This window comes from Engystomops pustulosus, chromosome 1, assembly GCF_040894005.1.
Source record: "Engystomops pustulosus chromosome 1, aEngPut4.maternal, whole genome shotgun sequence".
In the NCBI taxonomy this organism is placed as follows: domain Eukaryota; kingdom Metazoa; phylum Chordata; class Amphibia; order Anura; family Leptodactylidae; genus Engystomops; species Engystomops pustulosus.
Window position 1 is genome coordinate 168,104,492 of NC_092411.1, and position 25,662 is coordinate 168,130,153.

Genomic DNA, 25,662 nt, shown 5'->3' on the forward strand with positions numbered 1-25,662 from the left:
CTGCAGGCAACGGCCTAAACAATTTCGGAACAGATTCCGGATTACTGGAGATTCCAGATTACTGGAGTTGTCATGGAGAGTGGTCCTCAGGAATTGGTTCAGCAGCCTGGTAGTAGATGCAGGCTGGGATGTAGCTGTGTCCAATCTATGGATGCTGCATTTATGAGTCATGGATTTTGCTGTGTGTCAGTGCTGATGATGCACAGACACTGTCTCTGGAAGGTGTGCTCTGCAAGAGAGATAGGTTCCAAGAGATGTGTTATTGTGGTAAGAGCTGGGACCTAAGAGCTAAGACACTCTCTGCTCTGTGGAAGGTCCTGGGTCCTAAGAGACCTAGCCCCTCCCTGTCCAGGGGTTTTGTTAACCATGTCAGGGGGTGGCTAACTCTCCAATCACACTCCAGCTTACGTAGGGGAATACAATTGGATGGCAATTCACATATACTTAACCCTGGCCTGCTTAAGCAGAATCTACCACTGCTAATACCTGATTAGGTATTAGCAGTGGTAGATTCTGCTTAAGCAGGCAAGGTTTAAGTATATGTGAATTGCCATCCAATTGTATCCAGGGTCTGGAGCCTTCCTGGAGGGTTCGCGACTCCCTCTGTCAGCTCCTAACCTGGAGAGGGTACCTGTTCGCAACTACTCCCTTGCCATTGTATTGGCAGGGGTGTTGCATACCCCCTAGGCAATTGAAAGAGCCACCCATGGCTCGACTATGGACCGGATGGGGATAAGGACAGCCAAAGCTGGCCAGCAGCATATGGCCTCCAGAGGGTCCATGCAGATCACAGCAGGTAGGGGTATGGGTGGTAAAGATGCACTTTCTGGGAAGTGCTGGCTATGTGCAGGGTAGGGCAAGAAAAACCACCCACGGTCCTGGCTACAGGCACCGGGGTTGTTGTCGGACTAGATACACAGAATAAGATGAAGGTGTTACAGTTGGTAGCTAATGCCCTTAAACAAACTGTTTGATAGGGAAAGGTGTAGTGTCATTTCCTGTAGTCCACTCCTTGCACCAAGGCCTGACAATTTATTCGCAAACACTTCGTCCTCGGCGACAATATAATACACCTTAAAAGTATATGTAGTACATGCAATACATTTTATCGGCCGACTGACAGTCTTACCCTGGGTGCACGGAGTCTAGGTGCTACTGTGTGAACCCCCCTGGTCCCCTAAGGACCCGCAGTTTACAGAGGCCATACCATATGAAGCTTCGGTTTGTGGTGTAAGCCTGCACTCAGGATTTAACATACAAAGGATGGTCCGACATAGCCTTAGCTAGTTCCTGCAAAGCCTGAGAGGGTTAATTGCAAACTTACTTATATCATCATTACCACTACAGTTGTGCAAAACATTAAAAAACTCACATTGGCTTTGACAGCCCAATGGGTGAATAGCTTAAACGTTACATAACGTTGCATGAGGAATAGCTACTCATGGTAGCAAGGTAGCAATGTCTATTTCCTGAAAATGAAAGGCATAAATAGCAACACATGAAAAATGGCAACTTTTCCCTTTTAGTAGATGGCTAAGAGTCTCTCAGAAGGCTCTAGAAGAAAGAGTCCATGTTCTGGGTACAGCGATTGTTGTGAGAAAAGTGCATCAAAGGGTCTCCTCTTGAGATGAGGGACAGCGTCCTTTGAAGATGGGATGATTCCGCTTCAGCAGAGGTGTGTGCTAACATAGCACATATAGTAGAAAGTTCAAGTAAAGTCTCTTGATTTTTAATAAATAGTGGGAGAGTCTCAGGAAAGTCTCCGGCTCAATAGTGTATATGGGCGCAGCCCAACTGGGAGTAAAGTAGCAAAAAATATATTTACAATGGCAAAGTACCTGTTACGGACTATAGCCCATCAGGGATTATTTACTATCACTGTCAGCAACATGGGTGAGGACCTCAGGGTCTTTGAAGCATACCCTTTTTGGCTTATGACCTTTGTGATGGGACAGTTGGTACTCCTGCAGGTATGCAGGAGTCTTCCCTCTTGTCTTCCTTTGAGACTTCCGGAGTTCTTGTTGAGAAAAAATCACAGTCTCCTCGTCGTCATATCCTGAATCAGGCACTGGAGGTGAAGTCGCAGGTGCCTCAGATGCGATGGGGGCTTCTGGAACTGGGTGATCCTCCAAGGGCGGCAGTATCGGGAACTAAGGCGGGGATGGTGACCTCTCCAGAGTAGCTCACACTGGGGTGGAAACAATCACACAAAGCTGAGGTACAGTTACAAGTTCAAGAAAACTGGGTGTGGATGAACACAGAGGGTCTCTTGGACTGGGAGTTGCGGTCAGAAGACTTCACACAGGGGCAAAGAATCGTAGACATTTCTTTAGAATCGTACCCAGAATGGTGGACGGTCTCCTCTTGAAATCTCATAGACTTCAGGGGAGAGACTGTCCCTAACTAGGTATGGCTCACGCTCCCAACGCCCATCTAATTTACTGGTGGGATGGTTGTTTCACAGCCACACTGGTTCCTTGGGGAAAAGAGGCTCTGCACAAGCATGGGGATCAAATTCTCTCTTTTGCTTGTCTCAGGCCTCCTCCAATCAAAGATCCACAATCTCCCTGGCTTCCGCCAGGCACCTCTGGTGTTCCTGAACCCAATCAGTCTGAGGGAGCAGAGATTGGGAGTCGGGAGCTTCCATATCCACTGGCATGTCGGCGGGGAGATGGCCATGTCTCAAGAACATCAGGTAGTAGGGGGTGTATCCGGTGGAGCAATGGGTAGTATTGTTGTACAGATACACTAGCTCCGGTAAAAGCTTTGGCCAGTCAGCCCTTTTTGCAGGGGTCCTCAGCATGTTGATGAGGGTCTGGTTCATTTCCCTTACTCTGAGGGTGGTAGGGTTTACAGCCATAGAGGATACACAGCTCTTGATACTATACTATACTTAAGACTCTAACTCTGTTCCCTGGTCCATGAAGATTTTTTCTGGACAGCCGTAGGGGAGGATGAAGCTCTTCCACAGGGCCACTGCGGTGGTCCTGGCAGACAAGTCTCTGACTGGTACTGCGACCATGAACTTAGTATAGTGGTCTATGATTGTCATTGCATAAGTATGACCGAACCTGCTGGGCTCCAACTTCACATGGTCCAGGGCCAAAATCTCCAGAGGACCTTTGCTCACAATGGGGCCCTCTGATTGTGTCGCTCTCCCTGAGAGATGGCACAGGATGGGCACTCCCGACACAAGGCCTCCATGTCGGGCTTCATGTTCACCCAGTCGAAGCACTTCCAGAAGGTAGCTTCAGTCTTCTGATCGCCAAAGGGTACAGACTGGTCATGATACATATCCAGCACTATCTTGGCATCCCTCCTGGGGATCACAATCTGGTACAGTCGGTCATAGGTGATGGGATCTAGAGTTCTTCTTTTTAGCAGGCCCTAATGCATACTCAGAATCTTCCTCTGGCGCCACAATTGGAACAATTCTCTGTCAGCCCTTCGCCGACTTATTCTTTCAGGCACTCACCCACTAGAGAGATAGTCCATCACTTCTCCTATGGCGCGGCTATCAGCCTGGAGACTCATCCAGAGGTCTTTCTCTGCAGATGGCGCAGACTCTTCTTGTTCCAGAGCAGGCACTGCTTCAGATTGCAAGGAGTAAACTTTCTGGGCATCTTGACACACAAAACGGGCATGGAACGCCGGCATCTCGACGTCTTCACCACTGAGCATCCATGGAGGGTCCCTTCCACTGGTCAGGGAGACGAGACAGAGCATCGGCATTGTCATTGGTCTTGCCGAGCCCGGTACTTGATGGTAAAGTTAAAGTTAGCCAATCTGGAGAAACCACCGTTGCTCCAGTGCTCAAAGCCGGGTGGTGTTCAGATGCACCAAGGGGTTGTTGTCTGTGAAGAAGGAAGCAGCCAGATAGTCTTTGAACTTTTCGGTCACAGCCCAGACTAACGGCAGGAACTTCAACTTGAATGAGCTGTAATTCTGGTCGTTTTGCTCTGGTTCTCGAAGAGAATGGCTGGCGTAGGCTATGACACTTTCAGTTCCATTCTGGAGCTGGGATAGAACAGCCCCTTTGCCTTGTTTCCTGGCATCAGTGTAGAGTATAAAGGGCAGATTATAATCTGGATATCCTAGCACCAGAGGCTCAGTCAGCCTTTGTTTCAGCATCTGGAACGCAGCTTCTCATTCTGCTGTCCATTCGATGGGCGCTCAGGACCGTTGGCCATCTTTAGGCAGTCCCCTTAGGAGTTCTTGCAGGGGGGCCGCCAGCTGGGCAAACTTCGGGATAAACGGCCTGTAGTAGCTGGCAAATCCCAGGAAGCCCTTGATGTCCCGGATGGCAGATGGGATAGGCCAGTTATGGACAGCTGTGACGTTCTCTGGGTCTGCCTCAATTCCATCAGCGTTCACCACATGTCCTAGGTACTTTATGCTAGGCTGGCACTTACTTTTTTCAGGATGAAATGTCCTTCATAAATACTTCATTTCGGTGTGTCCTTAGCTTATTAATGAGATTTTATAATCCCTTTGTGGTTGAGGAAAAGAAAAAAAAAATCATCAATACTTGTTTGGAGTTTTCAGCATTTTTTTTTGGGTGGGGGGGAGCAGTTCAACACACCAATTTTATATTTGCCCCATTTTACTGAATAAATCTAAGACAACATCTCATTTGTTCTTGCATTTATATCTTTTTATGTTCAATTTTATTAAAGTTTAAAAGGTACAAAACAAGTATAACCGGAAGGAAACCAAAAACCTTGTGGAAACGCACAAATATAATTATTAGGATATACAGGATATGGGGAACATAAGGGATTCTTCACAGGATAATATATTGGCATATTTAGAAGAATGTGGCTATGTGAATGAAAGGGACCAGGTGGGTAAAACACAGTGAGGCCTAGGCTCTAGGAACTGATGGTTGTGGTATCCACAAGCATGGAAGGGAGTCAGAAACGCTGAGGCTGCTAATGCAACATGTGCCGGTACTTCATCATAGGGATCCCAGCGTCGTCCTGAGAGCAATATAGGAGAGCTTCCAGTTGTGGAGAATTCAACAAAGAATCCGGGCCTGAGAAAATTACTATAAAGTATGGAACGAAGGGGGGGCGTGGCTTGGCTGCGGACGGAGATGGACACACATTAGTTCCTCTCCCGCCTGAACCCCACCAAAGCACCGCGAATCTCCCTCAAATCCAGTCCCAGACCCCTTCCAGATGGGAGCAAAGAGAAAGGGGGGCACAAGAACCCCAGCGATACCTGCCAGTCGCGCCTCAGCCCGCGGAATCAGCCGGTATCTCACCGATATGGCAGCGGCTGCTGCCCTCCGACCCGCGGCGGCGGCCCATGATGTCACCGGGCGGCCGGAGCCGCGAGAGTCTCCTGAGCCGGATGGAGAGATCTGCCCCTTCCCCACGGCGGACCCGCCGTTGAAGTCTCCCGGAGCTGGAGAACCGGAGCTCGGAGGAGGCGAACAGGCTCCTCCGGACCACGTGGCCAAGATGGCGGGCGGCCGCGGGATGACTCTGATCGAGCCCTCGCAGACTCCGGCTGCTGGCAGTGATGGAAGAGCGGTCAGACCGGCCACCCCTCAACAGCAGCGGGCAGCAGAGAGAAGCAGGGCAGAGGAGAGGCCCGCCGGCTCTGGCGAACTAATCCAGCACCATGCGGCCAAGATGGAGGACGGCCATACCCCACAAGGTACCGGTAGGCCTGCGGATGAGGGTAGAGCAGGGCACACTATGCTAGTGCAGGCCCAGGTGCACCTAGGGGTCCACAGTCTGGGGATCCCCAGCATCAGATGCTCAGGCCCGGGACAACTATGAGCCCCTCCAGACAGGCCACAGGGCAAGCGGGGGCTCAACGGGAGGTCCCTGACCCCAATATGTCACCACATGTGGTTCCCCTAACCCCTCACCGCCACGACCCTTGCAACATCAGTTCCTCATGGGCTGAGGAGGTGGAGATGCAGCAAGAGAGAGAAGGAGAAATGATGCCAACTGCACTCCACTCGCCAACTTTGTGGCCGGATACAGGGGAAGAGTGGCCGTCAACTCCCGTGGCTCATACACCGAGCCCTTCCCCCATGCCATCTGCTCTACGCCTCTCTCCAGACAGGTCATATTATGCCAACACTCCTACTGGCGGTACTGCATCTAATATAGCCTTCTCACAAGAAGGAGCTTCTGAGTCTCAACGAGTCATGCTGTCGCAAGAATTTGGCGCTTTGGCTGAATTACGGGCCTTGAGCTCCCACCTTCGCACCATCCCCACTAGGGATGATATGGAAAGCTACATAGCCAGGTTGGAACAGTCTTACACCGCTGAATTACACGCAGTAAGGGAAGAAGTTCAGCAGCTCGAGACACGTGTAACATCCACTGAAGTTACCCAGCATGACCTTAGTGCTCGTCTTGGGGCACAAGCCGCAACGCTCGCTTCTCACTCCTTCCAGATTCAACTCTTAGCTGACCAATTGGATGATGCTGAGAACAGGGGGAGGCGCAATAATACCAGAGTCCGGGGCCTACCCGAATCGATAGAGACCCCTGCGCTCCATAACACCCTTCGTCAGCTGTTCAACTCTGTATTGGAAGTATCGGCGGATACACCAGTGGAACTGGATAGGGCCCACCGCTCACTACAACCCAAACCCACTCCATCTGAACAGCCGAGAGATGTTATATGCAGGGTACACCGTTATCAACTGAAGGAGGAGATAATGTCCAAGGCAAGATCGGCAGGGGATATCATGTTTCAAAGATCCCGTATACAGCTTTTGCCTGACTTATCGAGACTGACTCTGCTAAAACGTAGGGCTCTGAAGCCCTTCCTAGAGGAGTTAAGACAGCGAAATATTCTCTACTCCTGGAGATTCCCGTTTCGCCTCCAGATTCGACATGCCGAGCACAGATATGTTATCAGACACCCAGGGGAGGTCCCCGCAGTGGTGGCAGCACTGAATATACCTGTTCCTGACATCCTGGAGTGGCCAGGTCTCCCGACGCAGCCTCCACATGGGAATGCTCCCCCGCCTGGGAGACCTCCTAGACGCCGAGCTCGGCAAGGCCTGGGCCGGGGAGGGGCCCGAGCGGGCCGTGATCCAGGGCCTTGGCCAACGGAATAAGTTATAATCACCCGGATGCGGCCATGGGACTTTGCTTGAGATGCCAAAGAGGCCCCTGAAGGGATCAGCCCAGAGATAGATAATGCGGACATCAGTTCACATCCCTTCTGGCAGATTTGGCAGAGCCCTGTGGCTGCAGTTCCGGGTTCTCCATTGTTTATCTTGGCTGTGTTACATTCTTCCCCTCTTTTTTCCCCTTTTTTCCCCTTTTTTTCCCTTTTTCCCTGTTTTCCCATTCTTCTCTTAAATGCTGGATTTGATATATCGTTAAGTTTCAGATTTATTGTGTAATAGGCGGTTGCTGGGTGGGGGGAGGGGGAGCCTTTCGCAGTTAGTACACTACCCACCGGGGAATCCGTGGCCAGCTGGTCTGTCTACGGTATTGTAACTGTTGACTCCCCACTTTTTTGTGTGTGTTTGTGGATTGTTAGTTTTCTACTTGCTTGTGGCTGTTTTAGTATTGTCCAGTTAACCTTTGTCCTTGTGTATTGTCCATCCCTCCCTATCCGTCTACCTGATTCCCTTAGTGTTGTACCCGGAGGGACTGATCTTATTCGCCAATTCCCCACCAGGCAGTGAGACGCCAGAGGGGCTGCATAATCACCATGGATGCCCTACGACTTGCGTCTCTTAATGTTAGAGGGTTGAACATCCCACAGAAGAGGAGTCAAATCCTGTATGATATGCACAAACAGAGGATTAACATTCTTTTCTTGCAGGAGACGCATTTTAAGTCCTCCAACGTCCCGAGCATTCAAGACCGTTATTATTCCCGCTGGATCCACAGCGCCAACCCCGAGTCCAAATCAAAGGGTGTGTCGATTGCCTTCCACAAGTCATTGCCACTGGAGATCTTAGCGACCAGGGTAGACGAGGAAGGCAGGTATGTCTTCGCGAAGGTAAGGGTGTTCACTCTCGCAACCTGGTACCTCCCTAACAACAGCCCGATTCCTGCTTGCAGGGCATTGCTGGGTACGCTCAGTAACTTTATGGAGGGATATTTAATAGTGGGGGGCGACTTCAACTTCCCCTTAGACCCATCAGCTGACACTTCTGGGGGACGGAGTAGTATCCCGCTCAATCAACTTCGTGGTCTTCGGAGGGACCTACATTCTCTGCAACTGGTTGACATCTGGCGGATCCTACATCCCCAGGACTGGGACTTTTCCTATTTTTCCCCGGCGCACGGATCTTATAGCAGGATAGACTTCTTTCTCTTAAGCCACAATGCCCTTAAGTGGAAACCCACGGCATCAATCGGGAATATTCTTTTCTCCGACCATGCTCCAGTCTTTTTGACTCTATCCCCCCAGCGCCACTGTCACCGCCCTTGGAGGTGGAAACTGAAAGATAACTTGCTCAGGGACTCTATCTGCGTGGCGGAAATTAGAGAATGTATAGCCTCTACCACATGCAGTCCGGGGTGGGATGAGCCGGCACATTCTCCACTACAGTGGGAGCAACTTAAGGGGAGGTTGCGAACTGTGCCCGAATCGTTGCCCTAACTGCACAGATCCAGACTCTGGAACTGCGTCACAAATCTTCTTTAACGGCAGCGGACTTGGCCGAGTTGTCTGGGGCCAGAGAATCCCTGAGGTCTCTGCTGGACCAAAAATACCTACAACATAGGTCGCGGTTTCAGAGTTACCTGTATGACCATGCGGATAAATGCGACAGACCATTGTCCCGGCTGTTGCACCCCCGCGCTCAATCTTCCTACATTCCAAAAATCAAAGGTCCTAAGGGCACGGATGTATTCTACCCAGACGAGATATGCGACAGCTTTTCATCCTTTTATACCTCTCTGTATGATATCAGGGGCACGGAGGAGCCGGCTTTGCTCCCCTCCCAAGCTGCTCAAATTGACCCCTATGTGTCGGAGACAGGCCTGCCAGCCCTGCCCACAGAGGTCATTGAATCTCTGGAACGGGAAATTGACGCAACAGAGGTTTCTGCTGTGATTAAGGACACACTAGCGGGCAAAAGCCCTGGACCTGATGGGTTTACCCGGGCCTTCTTTAAACAGTTCAGAGAACTTCTGTCCCCAATATTAGCAAAGGTATACGGTACTATATCCCCAACATCTGGTTTCCCTCCAGATAGCTTGGAGGCTCACATTAGTGTACTACCCAAACAGGGTAAGGACCCATCACTGCCGGCCAGTTATAGGCCCATTTCTCTCATCAACATTGATATAAAATTGTTCTCTAAGATATTGGCAGAGAGGCTAGCCCCCCATGTCTCAACAGTGGTGCACACTGATCAGGTCGGTTTTATTCCTGGCCGTGAGGCCCGAGACAACTTAAATAAAACCATTCTCTTGATGTCTCACGCACAGGCTAGGCCCATCCCCTCCTGCCTACTATCTATAGATGCGGAGAAGGCCTTCGATCGGGTCCATTGGGGTTTCATGGAGGCAGCTTTTAGACAGATTGGATTGGGACCCAGGTTTTTGGGAAGGATCATGGCTTTGTATTCCGGTCCCACTGCCCGGGTGAGGATTAATGGGAATCTCTCCTCGCCCTTCCCCATCAAGAATGGCACCAGACAGGGGTGTCCGCTCTCACCCTTACTATATGTAATAGTGATGGAACACTTGGCTAATGCCATACGGAAAAATCCCAATATTCATGGGATTTCAATGGGCTCCAGGCACTGTAAAGCTGCTTTATACGCAGATGATCTACTTTTATATGTTTCCCAGCCTAGGATTTCTTTCCCGTCACTTATCCAAGAATTTAAGAAATATAGTGCAGTCAGCGGCTTTACAATCAATTTCTCTAAATCTGAAGCCCTCAATATATCCCTACCATCCTCGGAGGTGGATCACATTAAGGACAACTTTCCCTTTCAGTGGCAGCAGGCTTCGCTCAGATACTTGGGGGTCACAATCCCGACTGATCTATCGAAATTATACGCTCTTAATTATACACCCCTTATGGAGCGTATGATCGTAAGCGTCTCTCGTGGTTCGGTAGAATCAACGTCTTGAAAATGGACGTGCTTCCTCGCTTTTTGTACATATTTCAAGGTGTGCCGATCCTGCCCCCTACGGGCTTTTTCCGCAACTTGCGATCCGCTATGCTGCGGTTCGTCTGGGGTTCTAAGCGACCTAGGATAGCTTGGAAGACCCTAATCAGACCAAAGTTGATGGGGGGGGGGGCGGGCCTCCCTGATCTTAGATTGTATCATCAGGCGTCTATTCTTCTTAGATTGCTTGACTGGACATATAATTCGGTCTCCAAACTGTGGGTCGCGCTGGAACAGACGTACGCCTCATCACTTCTCAAACTGTTGCCGTGGGTTCCGTCGGGGACTTTTCCTGCACCTGCGCCCCAAGCGATACTCCTCAGGGACGCCTTACGCTTATGGAGATCCCTGATTGCTAAGAAGTCCCTATCCCGGGAACTCAGTCCACTCACTCCGATATTTCGCAATCCGTGCTTTCCGCCGGGAATGGCCAGGTTGTCTTTTCTGGGCTGGGGGGTTCTGGAAGACCCATGGATGTATGATATTCTACAGGGATCCCCTCTACCTTTGTATGGGGATTTTAATCAACGTCAGGGACGCACTGGTAGTTCGTGGTTTGAGTATTCACAACTGTGATCCTTCATAGTCTGGGCAGGGGACGTAGCAGCATTTGCCGGTTCCCTTACAGCATTTGAAGGGTTATTCCGACTAGATTCTGCCCCTCCACATGCCATCTCTCAAATCTATTCTATTCTGACGGGTGACTCTGAGACATCAGGACTTCCATTTGTAAGAAGTTGGGAAAGAGAGTTAGGGGCCCCTCTGATGCAGGAAGACTGGGACAAATCCTTCCTCTTCACACACAAGATGTCTTCTGCCTGCTCAGCCCAGGAGAAGGGATATAAGATCATGTCAAGATGGTACCGGGTGCCGACAGTGTTACATCTAGCCTTCCCTTCGGTCTCAGACTCTTGCTGGCGCTGTGGAACTAACAAGGGAGACATGCTGCATGTGTGGTGGAGTTGCGAGGCTCTCAAGCCCTTTTGGAACCAGGTGTTCGAAACATATCGCAGAATTTCAGGCAAACGGGTGGCTGCTAGCCCAGACGTGGCTCTCCTCTCAATTCTTCCCGGCCAGATCGGGGCCCAAAAAAGAGATATTTTGCGCTTTTGCTTAATCGCGGCCAGGGCGGTAATTCCGTGCCACTGGCGCTCCACCACATGCCCGTCTATGGCCGAATGGGCCAACGAAATGTCTCACCTCTTCCGCATGGAGGAACTGGCTATTATAACCCCGGAGGCTCATGAAAGGTTTCTCCGTGTTTGGTCCCCATGGATGAGCTATAGGGACTCCGAGTATTTCAAAGCTCTTTTCGAAGCCCAGGCCAAATGATGGGCTCCCTCAGCTTTCTTTTCAAGGGGCACTTATAACTCTATTATAGAGGTTGGAAATATCTGACCATTTCCTCACTTTCCTCACTCCCTTTTCATGATACAAGGGGTAACACCCACTAGAACCCTCCTTCCACTGTGTTCTTCCCTGAATGTTGTCTATCTAATGTTGTGTGTTTTTGTCTTGTGTTCTTGGAGTTTGTCCTTTCTGGGCCATTTACTGGCACTTTATTCCCAGCAGACATATGGTTTCATACTATGCCCTAATATGTACATCAAGAGATAACAGTCCTCGTGGGGAAGAGGAAAGGGGGTGACACGTATATCTTGAATGGTTTTACCTCTGAGTCTGACCTCCTCACCACCTTGGAGGCCTCTATACTCCCACAGGGCTTTGCTGAACAAGAAATATATGATATGGATATATGTATGTATGTTTCTTATTGCAAGTTATGTTTGTGTTTCTGGACTTGTGACTTTCATCGTTCAATAAACTTGATTCAACATAAAGTATGGAACATTACTTGTGGAATACCCTGCGGGAGGCAGAGGGGGCGATAGAGGAGGAGTAGGATGAAAGCAGCCCACCCCCACTCTCCTACACCTACTGTCTATCTGGGTTCCAGTATATATTTGAAGTTTGGGGAGTCCCTAAACACCACCCAGGATTGCTAAAGATTGAGGAACTTCACTGATGTTCCATTTCAAACCACCATTATTTATTCCAATCCGAAGATCTGGAGCATTTTCTGGGCCTATTCTGAGATAGAGGGGGGAGCGGATGAGCGCTATCTACGGGGGATGACTGAGTGTGCTGCCATTAGGGAGAATGAGAGCAAAGACTACTCCTCTGCGTACTATCCACAGGCCAATGCACAAGTTGAGATGTATTATCAGACCCTGGGCTGCTATCTGCTGCCTTGGGCAGAATTTTCCTACAATTCCTTGGACTCAGAATCTGTTGGCTTTGATCCTTTCTTTATCATCTACGGACAACTACCAATCTACCTCTTCCTACTTTAACACCTTCTGAGGTTCCTGCCATGGAAGAGTTGGTCCAAGATCTTAAGTCTATGTGGGAGCAGACCAGACTCTCCTTGTTAAAGGCTTTTCTTTGAACTAAGACCCAGGCCGACAAAAGACGCAGGTATCCTCCAATCTTCTCTCCAGGAGATAAAGTCTGGCTGTACTCCCAACAGATACCTCCTCCTGCTCCTGACGCGGATGCCACCTAAGTCTTTGAGGTAAAAGAGGTTCTGGATATGAAGCGGTTCTTTCCGCAGAGGTTTCTTCAGACCAAAAAGACGGTGAGGGTGGCAAAGGGGGGGGGTACTGTCCCGGGTGCTCCTGCCACCCATGTCCCGGGTCGCAGGCCCACCAGTGTGCCTCCCTGTGCCCCTTCACGCGAGCAGCAGGTTCACTTCCCCCACTGGGCTCCAGCAATGGTCTCACTCCAGCGAACACACCTCCTCCTAGGGCGCACGCGTTGGCTGTCTGAGATTTAAAGGACCAATGCATTGCTAATTGGCGCTGATAACCTGGAAATTTATATATAGACAACCTCTTCCCTCATGCCCCGCAGGATCTTGGTGCTTCCATGCCATTGAGAAAGTTTTTTTTATCCTTGCCCTGTGTGTTTAGACTGATTTCCTGTTGTGACCCCGGTTCTGTTCCTGATCAAGCGGCTCTGCTGCCAGCCCTGACCTTCTGCTCTGCTACGATCCCATGCTGCCTATCCTAACCTCTTGCCTGTCTCTGACTATGATTCTGCTCTACAACTTTGTATTTCGTCTTGGCCACCACCGTGGACAAACCTGCTTTGCAGCTGGCTCTGGTGAGAACCAGGTACCACTTAGACTCTGTTCCCAGGTGTTGGCTTATTTCATCATCCTCGTTGGTACAGGGGGTCCACTACCCTGCATCCTTACAGTTGGGTTGTCATAAGAACCAGGATTAACAATAAAGCTTAATTACAGACACCTTTGATAACTGTTACAGCTGATGATTGTACAATACAGTAAATTACCAATATCTAGAGGTCCATTTGTAACTAGGGGTTGTCTATAAGTCAGTTGTTCTTCGGTAGGGGACCGCCTGTAGTCATAAATTTTAAAAATTCTAAATTATCTGGTTTTCAAACAGATAGTTATACCACCGAAATTTGTTGCTAAATAACGTTTCAGAGGTTTTGAGGGATTATTATTGTTTTTATTAGTTTTGAGTTAAAAAAAATCTCAAAAGCCCTTTAACAATGTCTAACTGCACATTGTGTTTTTGTGAACTCATTTTTCATAATCTAATCTTAAACTGGCTCTAAAGTTTTTTCAATGAACAAGGGATCTATTGAAAAAATAGAAAATGCGTACAAAATCACGGATAGCAAAATGAGAAAAGAAAACAGAAGAGGGAATAAGCCTTAGACTGTTAGCAATATCTGTGTTGTGCAACAAACACAGAATACAGAATATGTTTACATCAAATGTTACGTTTCTGGTAAATTACATTAAAATGTATGTTTTAACAGAACTTGAATATTAAAGCTTGAGAATTATTATTTGTAGCAGACATACCTGACTTGCTGTCCAAGATTCCAAAATCCAGGGAATACTTCACCACATGATAGTTGTTCCAAACATATAGCAAATTGTCCCGAGGATTGTAATCCACAGCAGCTATGTATTGATATGAGTTTGGGAACGGTATATCAACCAAATCATCACTATTTTGGTCAGTATTGTATATGTAATCAATTTTGTTTCCCGTTGCTTCATTATCATCATCTTCATAAACAGATTTCACCACATACAGTATCCCACAAATCATAAAGGCATTTGATGCAGATCTTTTATCATACGCTGTATCCCAGGTTCCTTCAATTCGGAGTGTATAAGGATTAAGTTGACTAATCACTATTCTCCCATTATTTTGTTCTGTTGCATAAATGACCCAGAGTCCATTTTCATCAACTGCAAGATCAATATCTGATTTACCTCCCCATCTATAAGGAGAGGTGTCATGATAATTGGCACTTGCAATGATAGCCTCGCCACTTTTTATTCTTGTTCTGAGGTCAAACTTGACAATATTCCGTGTACGTTCCTTGTTAAAAAAGAGGGCTCCATCATAAACAACAAATCCTGTACCATCTACTCTATGTGGAAGCTTGTAAGTTGTAGTAGGTCTTCCTGCAATGAAGTCATCTTTGGAAGAATATTCAGTTAAGGTGTCAGTTCTATATGGAGTCCAAGGCATATAATATATTTTATCAGACGCCTGCAAAGGATCTTTACACCATGCTCCTGACTGGTGATCCGATTCAAATAAGTGTTCACTCTGATATACTCCTTTTAACATTCCAGGACAAAGAAACACTGTAAGGAGACAAACATTTTTTCATTATCAGTCAATTAACAAAAAGAAACAAAGATAAAGGATGAATAGGACCTACAGCTTGGGTAAACTTAAAGGAAATCTATTTGGATAGGCCTCACGTACACAACTGTTATAGGGGTTCCTTGTATGTCTATGGCACCCTGTCACGGAGTGGTGAGCACATAGTGGGGCACAATTACTTACCCGTCCTGCGCGTTCCCCAAAAGTGCTTTGTCCGATCGGAATGCACATCTGCCGCAATACACTAAGATTGTGCGCCCGATAATCTGCATGTGGCCCATCTCCGCTCAGGTCTGGAGTTCACCTTCTTCTTCCTGGTGCATGTAAGTGCATTATCTTGCGACACAAATTGAATCTTAAATCCCGCACTCAGTCCGATTCAGTGGGTTTGTCCGATGGCCCGTCCCACGATTTCTGTCGCATGAAAGCCTGTGCAGCTGCGCCACAATCCGTTCGCGTGCAACAAAATGCCTAGTTAAATACCTGTCCCAGCAGCCCAAATCCCAAAAACTTTGAGAATCCGATGAAAGTGCGATCTGTGGAAGCTTAATAAATAAGCCCCAGTGTCTCACCACAGTGTGCCCAAGCCATGTGGTTTCATACTGTGATATCTGCATTCTCATAATTGATAGAAGCCCCAGAAAAAGCTATTAAAAACAATTAACAATAATTATTAGTTAAACAATAGAACCACTTAATAAATGCCATTACTTCACAACCCAGAAATTTAACCCCTTAAGGACGCAGCCATTTTGTAGCTTAAGGCTCAGTCCAATTTTTTGTATTCTGACTTGCGTCGCTTTATATGCCTATAACTTTTGAACACTGTTACTTATCTAAACGATTCTGAAATAGTTTTTTTCCCCACATGTTGCACTTCATTTTAGTGGTAAATTTTGGCTGATAAGTTTTGCGTTTATTTACAAAAAAAGAAAAAATTATGAATTTTTTGAAATATTTGCTATTTTTGAAATTCGAAATCATTGCGTTTTCAGGCAGATAGATTTACCACATAAATAAGTTGCTGTATAACATTTCCCATATATCTACTTTACATTTTCATCGTTTTTGAAATGTCTGGATAATTTATTTTGATGTCACGGGCTTACAAACAGATTATAGATTTTCTGTATTTTCAGAATTTACTATTTTGGGGATAGATACAGTTTTAAATGAAATTTTACATATTTAGCATTAAAACCCCCTATAATCAACACATTTTCAAATCTGCACCCCTCAAACTATCAGAAACAGCTTTTTTGTTAACCCCTTCAGATCTTCATAGTAATTACATCCAAATGGAGGGGAAATTTAGAATGGTCAAATTTTGTCGGTTATATGTTCATTTAGCCCTAAAATTTACACATTTCCAAAAGATAAATAGAGAAAACCCACCATACAATTTGTTATGAAATTTCTCCTGAGTACAGAGACCCCCCACATATGGCCGTTACTTGTTTTATGGGCGCACAGTGAAGTGCAGTAGGGAAGGAGGGACCTGCAGCTGCCAGGATTTTAGTTTCCTCATTGGTACCTTTTGTAGGCTATAAAATTTTCGCTTTTATGTTATTGGGGCCATGTGATGGCATTTTTTTGCGAGACGAGATGATTTTTCCATTGTTACCATTTTGGGGTTGGTATCCCCTATTGTTGAAAATTTAGGAACTTTTTTTTGAGGTCACGAGTGGAAAAGTATCAATTCTGTACAGGATTTTTAACTTTTTTTTTTTTCGTGTTCCCTGTATAGCCTGATAATCATGTTATCTTTATTCTATGGGTCGATATTAAAGGGATACCAGACATGAATATTTTTTCTTATATTTTACTAAATTTGCCAAATAAAACCCTAATGTGGGGGGAAATCTATCATTTTTGCATCGCCGTCTTCCAAGTGGCATAACATTTTTACTTTTTTGGCTACGGAGCTGGTTGATAGCTTGATTTTTGCGGGGCATGTTGTACGTTGCAACAGTATCATTCTGGAGTACATATGTTTTGTTGATCACTTTTTATTGCATTTTTTGTGGGATTCAATAGGTAAAAATCATAATTTTTGGCAGGTCTTTACAGTTTTTTTTACGGCGTTCATCGTACGGGTTCAATACTTATTTAATTTTATTCTACGGATTGTTCTGGATGCAGTGATACTATATATATGGGGTTTGTGTTATGATTTAGAATTTTTTGAGTGTTATATGTCTCTTTATATGTTTTGGGGCTTACGGGCATTTTTAGTGATTTATAAACTTATTTTTTATTGAAAAACTTTTTTTTTTTACTTTGACTATTTTCACCATGGGACATGAACAAGCAATCATCTGATTGCTTGTTCATGGTTATATTTTGTAATACTCATGTATTGCAGGGTATTAGCAGTGTCAGCCTATGCACATGCATAGGCTGACACTGTGCCTTTAAGATGACGTCACAGACCCCAGAGATGCCATAGCAACGATCAGTGCCCCCAAAATTGGCGCGGGGGTACAGATCTTGGGGGAAAGCCCCCCGGAAGGCATGTTAAATGCCACGGTCGCACTGATCGTGGCATTTAACGGGTTAAACACCCGCGATCGGAGCCCACTCCGGGTGTTACCCGGAGTGTTACCCGGGGATGTCGGCGGTAGATTACCACTGATATCCCGCGACCCCTGATGCCGGTTCGCTCCTGTGCAGAGCTGAACCAACATCGTCTCTGCGTAGCTGAGCGCTATTCGCAGAACAGTGTTTTACAAAATTGTCAAAGTATATCAACATCAAACCTCTATTTTGCAAAAAAAAAAGGGTGAAGATGACAATAAATGGCAAAAAATAAATGGCAAAAAAGTGCCATTTTTGAATTTGGGCGCGATTTTCCGTTACGGGGTTAAACACAGTGAAAAAACGTTATCATATTTTGATATTTTGATTTCGGACGCGGCAATACCTTACGTGTTTATGATTTTTACTGTTTATTTATATTAATATCAGTTCTAGGGAAAGGGGGGTGATTTAAATTTTTAGGTGCTTTTATTATAATTTTTTTTATAACTTTTTTATTTTTTTTTATTTTTACTATTTTTCAGACTCCCTAGGTTACTTTAACCCTATGGTGTCTGTACAATCCTATCATATACTGCCATACTGCATACTACATACATACATACTACAGTATGGCAGTATATGGGGATTTCATTGTAATGAATGGGTTAACCCGAAGTAGCTTTGGGTCTTCGTGAGACCCGACGCTACCATGGCGACGGATCACTGCTCCCCGATGACGGGAGCGACTATACTGTAAAGATGGCCCATGCGCCGCCATCTTTTTGATCGATCAGCAGGAAAACACCCGTGATCGGTGCCGGCACTGATCGCGGGTGTTACAGATAAGCCTTTGCTGCAATATGCATCAAAGACTTACCGGCTATGGAAAGGGCTCGGCCCGTGAGCCCTCTCCATGCACCGGGACCCGGCATGTGATGTACTAATACGTCACATGTCGGTAAGGGGTTAAGAGCATTTCAAAAAACCTTTCTGAAAAGCCACTCAGAAAGAATCAAAAGGCTAGACTCATCTTTGCCCTTGTGGGGACAGAGGAGACGTGGTCCACAGTTCATTTTAGTGATAAAAGCAAGTTTTATAGCACAGAGAAAGATTATAACTACATTTTCTGAAGGTTTCAACGGTCTCCAATAAGTAAGAAGTGTACATGACTTTAATTTGAATGACTACAACACATCTGCATCCACAGGACATCACTATTCTCTCACACTGCTCTGGTGTGATGTTGGTCCATTCTTTTTCCAGTCTCTTCCACAGTTCTGTGGTTGTTTTGGCCATAACTTTTTCACCATGTGCAACACCCTCGGCGATGCAATGGCGAAGGAGTGCTTGCAAATACGTCCCACAGCATGTCATCACATCACACAGGGGACATTGCAGTGGTAGATCCTGCCTGGCAAGGCAGGAGTTAAGTGTTTTGTCTGATGTAAGATGTGTCAGCCAATCACCTTTGTTATACTTTGTCTCTGTGAGCTGAGAGGTAATTGGAGGAGCAGCCACCACCTGACCAGTGGGAGTAATAAAACCCCTGGCCAGGAATGTTCTAGAGAACACTCTGAGTAGTTCCAGACAGACCAGAGAGTCTGAAAGCCAGTCTAGTCAGTCAGACCAGGGAGTCTGAACAAGTTAGACAGAGAGAGAGAGGAAAGGGGTATCATCCTACCTTCAAGGGTGATACCTGAAGCAATCCAGGATAAAGCTGAAGCATCCTTCCAGGACACAGCTACTTCCCAGCCTGCCATTGCATCCAGGCTGGTGATCTACATCCTGTGGCTCCCTCCAAATACCTCTCCAGCATCCCACCAGTCTGTTAAAGGCACGTTGGTGATGTTCCTGTCGGTTCCAATAAAGAACTGTAAGTTGTTTTTGTTCAACCTCTGCCTCCGTCTGGTCCCTGCTACTACGGCTGTCACCATCACGGGCACCCTGTCCACCACACAGAGACTCATACTCTAGATACAAAAAGGGTTGCCCCAGGGAGATCCGCTATAGCAGCCTCTCCCTCATCATTTCTTGCCAACACCACCCTGCTGGAGACCTGCCAGGCTGTAGGACAGCCCTCCGGTTCCCCATACCAAGCACCGTGACACTAGCGTGCCTAGGCCGCAACCGCCAGCCACTCCGGTACTGCGGGCCCCGGCTGACTCCAGGCCCCGAGAAAAGGCTAGGCCCCGGTGGGGGATGTTGCAAGTGGCGTCACGAACAGGATGATATATATTTCTGTGCCTTATTCTGGCACTATAGACTGTACTTTATTACAAAGACTGTGCTGCCTAACCCTGCTGCCATCCGGGTTTAGGCCCAGGTGATTGTGTGCATTACTACTTTGAGCTGTGTTATACTGCTGCCACGTGCTGTCGAGCTCCGCTCCAGCACTCAAGAGGTTAATCCCTGCAAAGAACTTTGTCAGCCCTGCTACATCCGGCGCTGCTGCGCCTGAAGCATTTACCTCAGAGGCGTGTGGCGCAGCAAGTATTTCCAGCCCGCCAAACCCTCACTGGCGGGAACTCCAGAGCCGTCACTAGGCTCCGCCCCCTGCGTGAGTGGCGCGAAGTATCGTGGAGGAGCTGGAGCGTGTGCGGCTGGCAACGAAGAGGGTTCTGGAGGAGAACACCGCTGAGCATCACCGAGCCCCTGCTGCCTGCCGGACATCGGGAACGGAGTCCTTCATGCACCGGAGCTGTCCTGTCACCGCGGCTGATCCTGAGTGAGTACCGCTGGGGAAGTTAAAGGGGGGTAGAGATTGTTTCCGACGCAAGGTTATTGGCTCACCTCCCAGGGAATAGTGACTGCGTCTTAAAGTGCCCACGTCCCATTCTAGCCATTGCCCATAGCAACGGACATTGTGTAACCCTACAGGCTTCCCTCAGCTAGGCCAGTCATGTCCGCCCAGGACGAAGATACGGGACGGGAGCAAGTCCCGTCCTCTGGTCCCTCCTCAGGGTACCGGAGCATGTTAAGTCCTCCAGAGAGTCCCTTCAGCCCTGCTACAGCTAGTGTCCCTGGGACCCCCACCATGATGCCTCTGACTATGCCCTACTATCCGGGGGCCCCCTGGTTACCCCACTACGAGGGAGAATCACACAGTCTCCCTGAATTCAGAGACAAGTTGTTAGCCACCTTTGCCATGTACCCGTTCACAGAGGAACAGAAAGTGGGCATCCTAACCGGGCAGTTGAAAGGACCCTCTCTCCGGGAAGTCAAGTCTTGGCCCCGAGAACAGTGTCAGAATGTGGTCCAAATTCTTGATAGGCTGCGCAACACCTTTGACAAGTGTACTGCCTCAGAGTTGAAGCAGCGATTCTTCGGGAAAAGACAGAAGCCCCAAGAGTCCCTCCGAGACTTTGCCCTCTCCCTACAGGAGACATGGAAGGCCATAACCCGTCTTGATCCCAAAGACGCTGAAACCTCTGACCAAACCCTGAGGGAACAATTCATTAATGGACTTGTTGATAGAAATCAAAGGTGTCAATTAAAGATCATCTCTTCTCAACATGCCCAGGCCTCCTTTTTGAGTTTAAGGAAATTGCCATTGACATATTAGGGGACCGACCGCCTACTGGACCGCAGAAAGAGCCTGAATCCGTGGAAATGGAGGAATCTGCTCTAGCTTGCCATCCAACACAATCGACATCACCTACTCCTGCGGCTACGGAAGTTGCTGGCTTAGCAGGACAGGTCCCTAATCTGGCGGACACCCTGCATAAAATACTCGATCGGTTGACCCAGTTGGAAGTGACTGTCTCTGCCATGAGGAGGAAACCTCCAGAGAACTCTGTACGGTCAGCTACCCCTCGTGACTCCCCGGCCAAACGGCGCCCAAGAGAAGCGAAGTCGTTAAGCACCTGGAGTCAGAAGGAACCCCGCCAGCGGTGCAGCTACTGCCGTAAATACGGGCATGAAGAGGATGTATGTCGTCAGTTAAACGACAAACCCTTGGAGCTAAGGGACGACCCCCAAGGGAAGAACCTCTAAGTCCCCGAGATGCCAACTGGATGCCCAGGTTCGTGGGGACTCGCCCCATGGTTCATGTAACCATCAACGGAGTTACCCTACCTGCCTTAATTGATACCGGCTCTCAAGTGAACACCCTCCGGAGTACTACCTTCGAGAAATGCCGAGGAGGAGCATCCTTAGTCCAGCCTCCCAGGGCCTATTTGAACATTATTGCTACAAACGGAAAACCCGTACCCATCCGCGGCTACTGGGAGCCCACACTAACCATTGGAGACACTGAGTTAACCAGACAGGGCGTAGTGGTGACACGAGTGCCCGAAAACGGTAACTTCCCACTGGTACTGGGTACCAATGTCCTCCGCAACTGCTACCCTGAAGTGCTGAAGGCTCTCCACGACTCCCTGCCAACAGTGCCCAACGGTTCCCGGAAGGTAATTCAGGAGACTATGCAGGTTCTAGCGGCGCAACAGAAGTTTGCTGGCCCTAATGGAGAAATCTGCAGAGCCCGGATCAAGGATCCCCAACCTGTCCGCCTTCAACCTGGGACTGAGACGTTAGTATGGTGTCGAGCCTGCATGGGCGTCCAAGGTCAAGACTACCAGGCGATAGTAGAACCTCTACCAGCTGATGAAGACCTGCCCATTCTAGCCGCCAGGAGCCTAGTCACGGTATCCCGAGGACAAGTACCCATTCGACTACTAAATGTGGGAGACTCCCCAGTGGATCTGAGAATGTACCAAGCCGTAGCCACTCTCTTCAGCGTGCATCCTGAAGACTTGGTGGAAACCTCTCTGTCTGCCTCCCAACAGTTGGAACTGAAGCAAAGTGCTGAAGGTGAGCCTGCCGAGCAATCCTGGTGGCTTGAGCTCAATATTGGAGACGACGATTTTACTCCTGCAGACCAAGTACAAGGTGTCCTGGATGTCGTTATGAAGCACCACCAGGCCTTCAGCAAACACCCACTGGATTTTGGGCAGACTACCCTGATCCAACATACCATCCCTACTGGCTCTCATCCCCCTATCAAGGAGCGATACCGGCCCATACCTCCAGCCCGCTACCAAGAGGTGAAGAAGCTGGTACAAGAGATGAAGACAGCCTATGTTATCCGGGAAAGTCACAGCCCATGGGCTGCCCCGCTGGTCCTTGTGAAGAAGAAGGATGGAACCCTTCGATTCTGTGTTGACTATAGGAAGATCAACAATATCACCCACAAGGACGCCTATCCTCTGCCTCGAATCGAGGAATCCCTCGCAGCCCTAGGGTCAGCTGCCTACTTCTCTACCCTAGACCTGACCAGTGGCTACTGGCAAGTGGCCATGGCGCCGGAAGACAGAGAGAAGACGGCTTTCACCACCCCAATGGGCCTGTTCGAGTTCAACAACATGCCGTTCGGGCTATGCAACGCCCCAGGCACATTTCAACGGCTGATGGAGAGATGTTTGGGTCATCGCAACTTCGAGACCGTCCTGCTATATTTGGACGACATCATCATCTACTCCAAGACTTATGAAGACCACCTCCACCATCTGGCTGAAGTCTTCCAAATCCTGACCCAACATGGGTTGAAGGTCAAGCCATCCAAGTGCCACCTGCTACAACCTAGCGTCAAGTACCTGGGACATGTGGTGAGCGCTCATGGAATTGAGCCGGATCCAGAGAAGATTGCAGCTGTCCACCCCATCAACCATACGGGACATCAAAAGCTTCCTGGGATTTGCCAGTTATTACAGGCGTTTCATCCCGAAGTTTGCCCAGCTGGCAGCTCCCCTGCAAGAACTTCTAAGGGGCCTGCCAAAAGAGAGCCAACGTTCCCGAGTATCCATTGAGTGGACAGCCGAACGAGAAGCTGCCTTCCAGATGCTCAAGCAACAGTTGACTGAGCCTCCGGTGTTGGGATATCCAGACTACAGTCTGCCTTTCACCCTATACACTGATGCCAGCAAGCAAGGCCTAGGGGCTGTACTATCCCAGCTCCAAAACGGAACTGAAAGGGTCATAGCCTACGCCAGCCGTTCCCTCCGAGAACCGGAGCAAAATGACCAGAACTACAGTTCCTTCAAGTTGGAGTTTCTGGTGTTAGTCTGGGCTGTGACCGAAAAGTTCAAGGACTACCTGGCTGCATCCTTCTTCACTGTCTTCACAGACAATAATCCCTTGGCGCATCTGAACACCGCTCGTCTTGGAGCACTGGAACAACGGTGGGCCTCCAGACTTGCCAACTTCAACTTTACCATCAAGTACCGGGCTGGTAAGACCAATGACAACGCCGACGCTCTGTCCCGTCTCCCTGTTCAGTGGGAGGGACCCTCCACGGATGCTAAGTGGGAAGATGTCGAGATGCCAGCGTTCTATGCCCGGTTTGTGCGTCAAGACGCCCAGAGAGTTTACTCCTTACCGTCAGAGGCAGCGCCAGCTACTCCTCAAGAAGAGTCAGAGCCCCCTGCGGAAAAGGACCTCTGGATAAGTCTTCAGGCTGATAGCCGCGCCATAGGAGAAGTAATGGACTATCTCTCTAGTGGGCGAGTGCCTGAAAGAATCCGCCGCAGAAGAGCTGATGGAGAACTGTCTCAATTGTGGCGTCAGAGAAAGACTCTGAACATGCATCAGGGTCTGCTAAAGAGAAGAACTCTGGACCCTATCACTTATGACCGGCTGTACCAGATTGTGATTCCCAGGAGGGACGCCAAGATAGTACTGGATATGTACCATGACCAGTCCGGACACTTTGGCGCTCAGAAGACTGAAGCCACCCTCTGAAAGCATTTCTACTGGGTCAACATGAAGCCCGACATCGAAGCCTGGTGTCGAGAATGCCCAGCCTGCGCCATCGCTCGAGGAGAGCGACACAATCAAAGGGCCCCTCTACATCCCATTGTGAGCCAACAACCCTTAGAGATCCTGGCATTGGATCATGTGAAGTTGGAGCCCAGCAGATCCGGTCACAGTTATGCTCTCACGATCATCGACCACTATACCAAATTTGTGGTTGCAGTACCTGTCAGAGATCTGTCTGCAAGGACCACCGCAGCGGCCCTGTGGAAGAGCTTCATCCTCCCCTATGGCTGTCCGGACCAGATCCTTACGGACCAAGGAACAGCATTTGAGTCCCAAGTCTTCCAGGAGCTGTGCACTCTATATGGCTGCAAAAAGCTGAGGACCACAGCCTATCATCCCCAAGGCAACGGGCTTTGTGAAAAGATGAATCAGACTCTAATCAATATGCTGAGGACTCTGACCCCTGCAAAAAGGGCTGACTGGCCAAAACTGTTGCCCGAATTAGTGTACCTGTACAACAATACCACTCATTGCTCCACAGGATACACCCCGTATTATCTGATGTTCGGGAGGCACGGCCATCTCCCTGCGGATATGACCTGGGACATGGAGTCCCCTGATTCCCAGTCTTTACTCCCCCAGACTGACTGGGTTCATGAACACCAGAGACGCCTGGCGGATGCCAGAGAAGTTGTGGATCTGCGGTTGGAAGAGGCCCGGGAGAAACAAAAAAGGGACTTCGATCGTAATGCCTGTGCTGAGCCTTTTGCCCCAGGAGATCGAGTATGGCTGCGCAAAAACCATCCCACCAGTAAGCTAGATGGGCGTTGGGAGCGTGAGCCATACCTAGTTAGGGACAGTCTCTCCCCTGAAGTCTATGAGATTTCAAGAGGAGACCGTCCACCACTCCGGGTACATAGGAACCGGCTGAAGAGATGTCTTCGTCCTTTTGCCCCTATGACCCCCAACTTACAGACCTCCTTGTGTTCACCTACCCCCAGTTTCTTAGAACTTGTGACTGTGCCTCAACTCTGTTTTGTTGTTTCCACTCCAGTAAGAGGTACCCCAGAGAGACCATCATCCCCACCGCAGTCTCCAATACTGCTGCCTGTGGAGGATGATCCGGCTCCAGAGTCTGCAACCCCTGAAGCATCAGAGGCAGCTGAGACTCCGACTCCAGCGCCTGACTCAGAGGAGGACGATGAGGAGGTTGATATCTTCTCCAGGCCGGAACTTCGGAGGTCTCAAAGGGAGACACAATTTAAAGCTCCTGTGTACCTGCAGGAGTACCAACTGGTGTCACACAGAAGGAGGAGGCAGGTACGCTTTTCTGACACCGAAGTACTTACCACCGAAGAAGATACTGAGTAACCCCTGATGGGCTGAAAGCCTTACCAGGTACTGTGAATATTGTACATATGTAATATTATTTCTGCTATCCCATTTGGGCTGAGTGCCTGCTAACTCTCACTCTCACCCTTATTTATTTCAGTCAAGAGACATACCTTGAACTGCCCACTATGATAGCACCCCTTCCTCTGCCAT

At 48.5% G+C, this 25,662-nt stretch overlaps 1 protein-coding gene across 12 annotated transcripts in view; it reads right to left on the minus strand.

Moving 5' to 3' along the window:
• ADGRL3 (adhesion G protein-coupled receptor L3) overlaps nucleotides 1-25,662 on the minus strand; it is a 1,100,912-nt gene that overhangs the window by 768,332 nt on the left and 306,918 nt on the right. For all 12 annotated transcript variants that reach the window (XM_072113828.1, XM_072113827.1, XM_072113826.1 and 9 more), the window contains one exon: nucleotides 14,022-14,822. In XM_072113828.1, coding sequence (XP_071969929.1) covers nucleotides 14,022-14,822 — 801 coding nt within the window. The remainder of the gene's footprint in view (nucleotides 1-14,021; nucleotides 14,823-25,662) is intronic.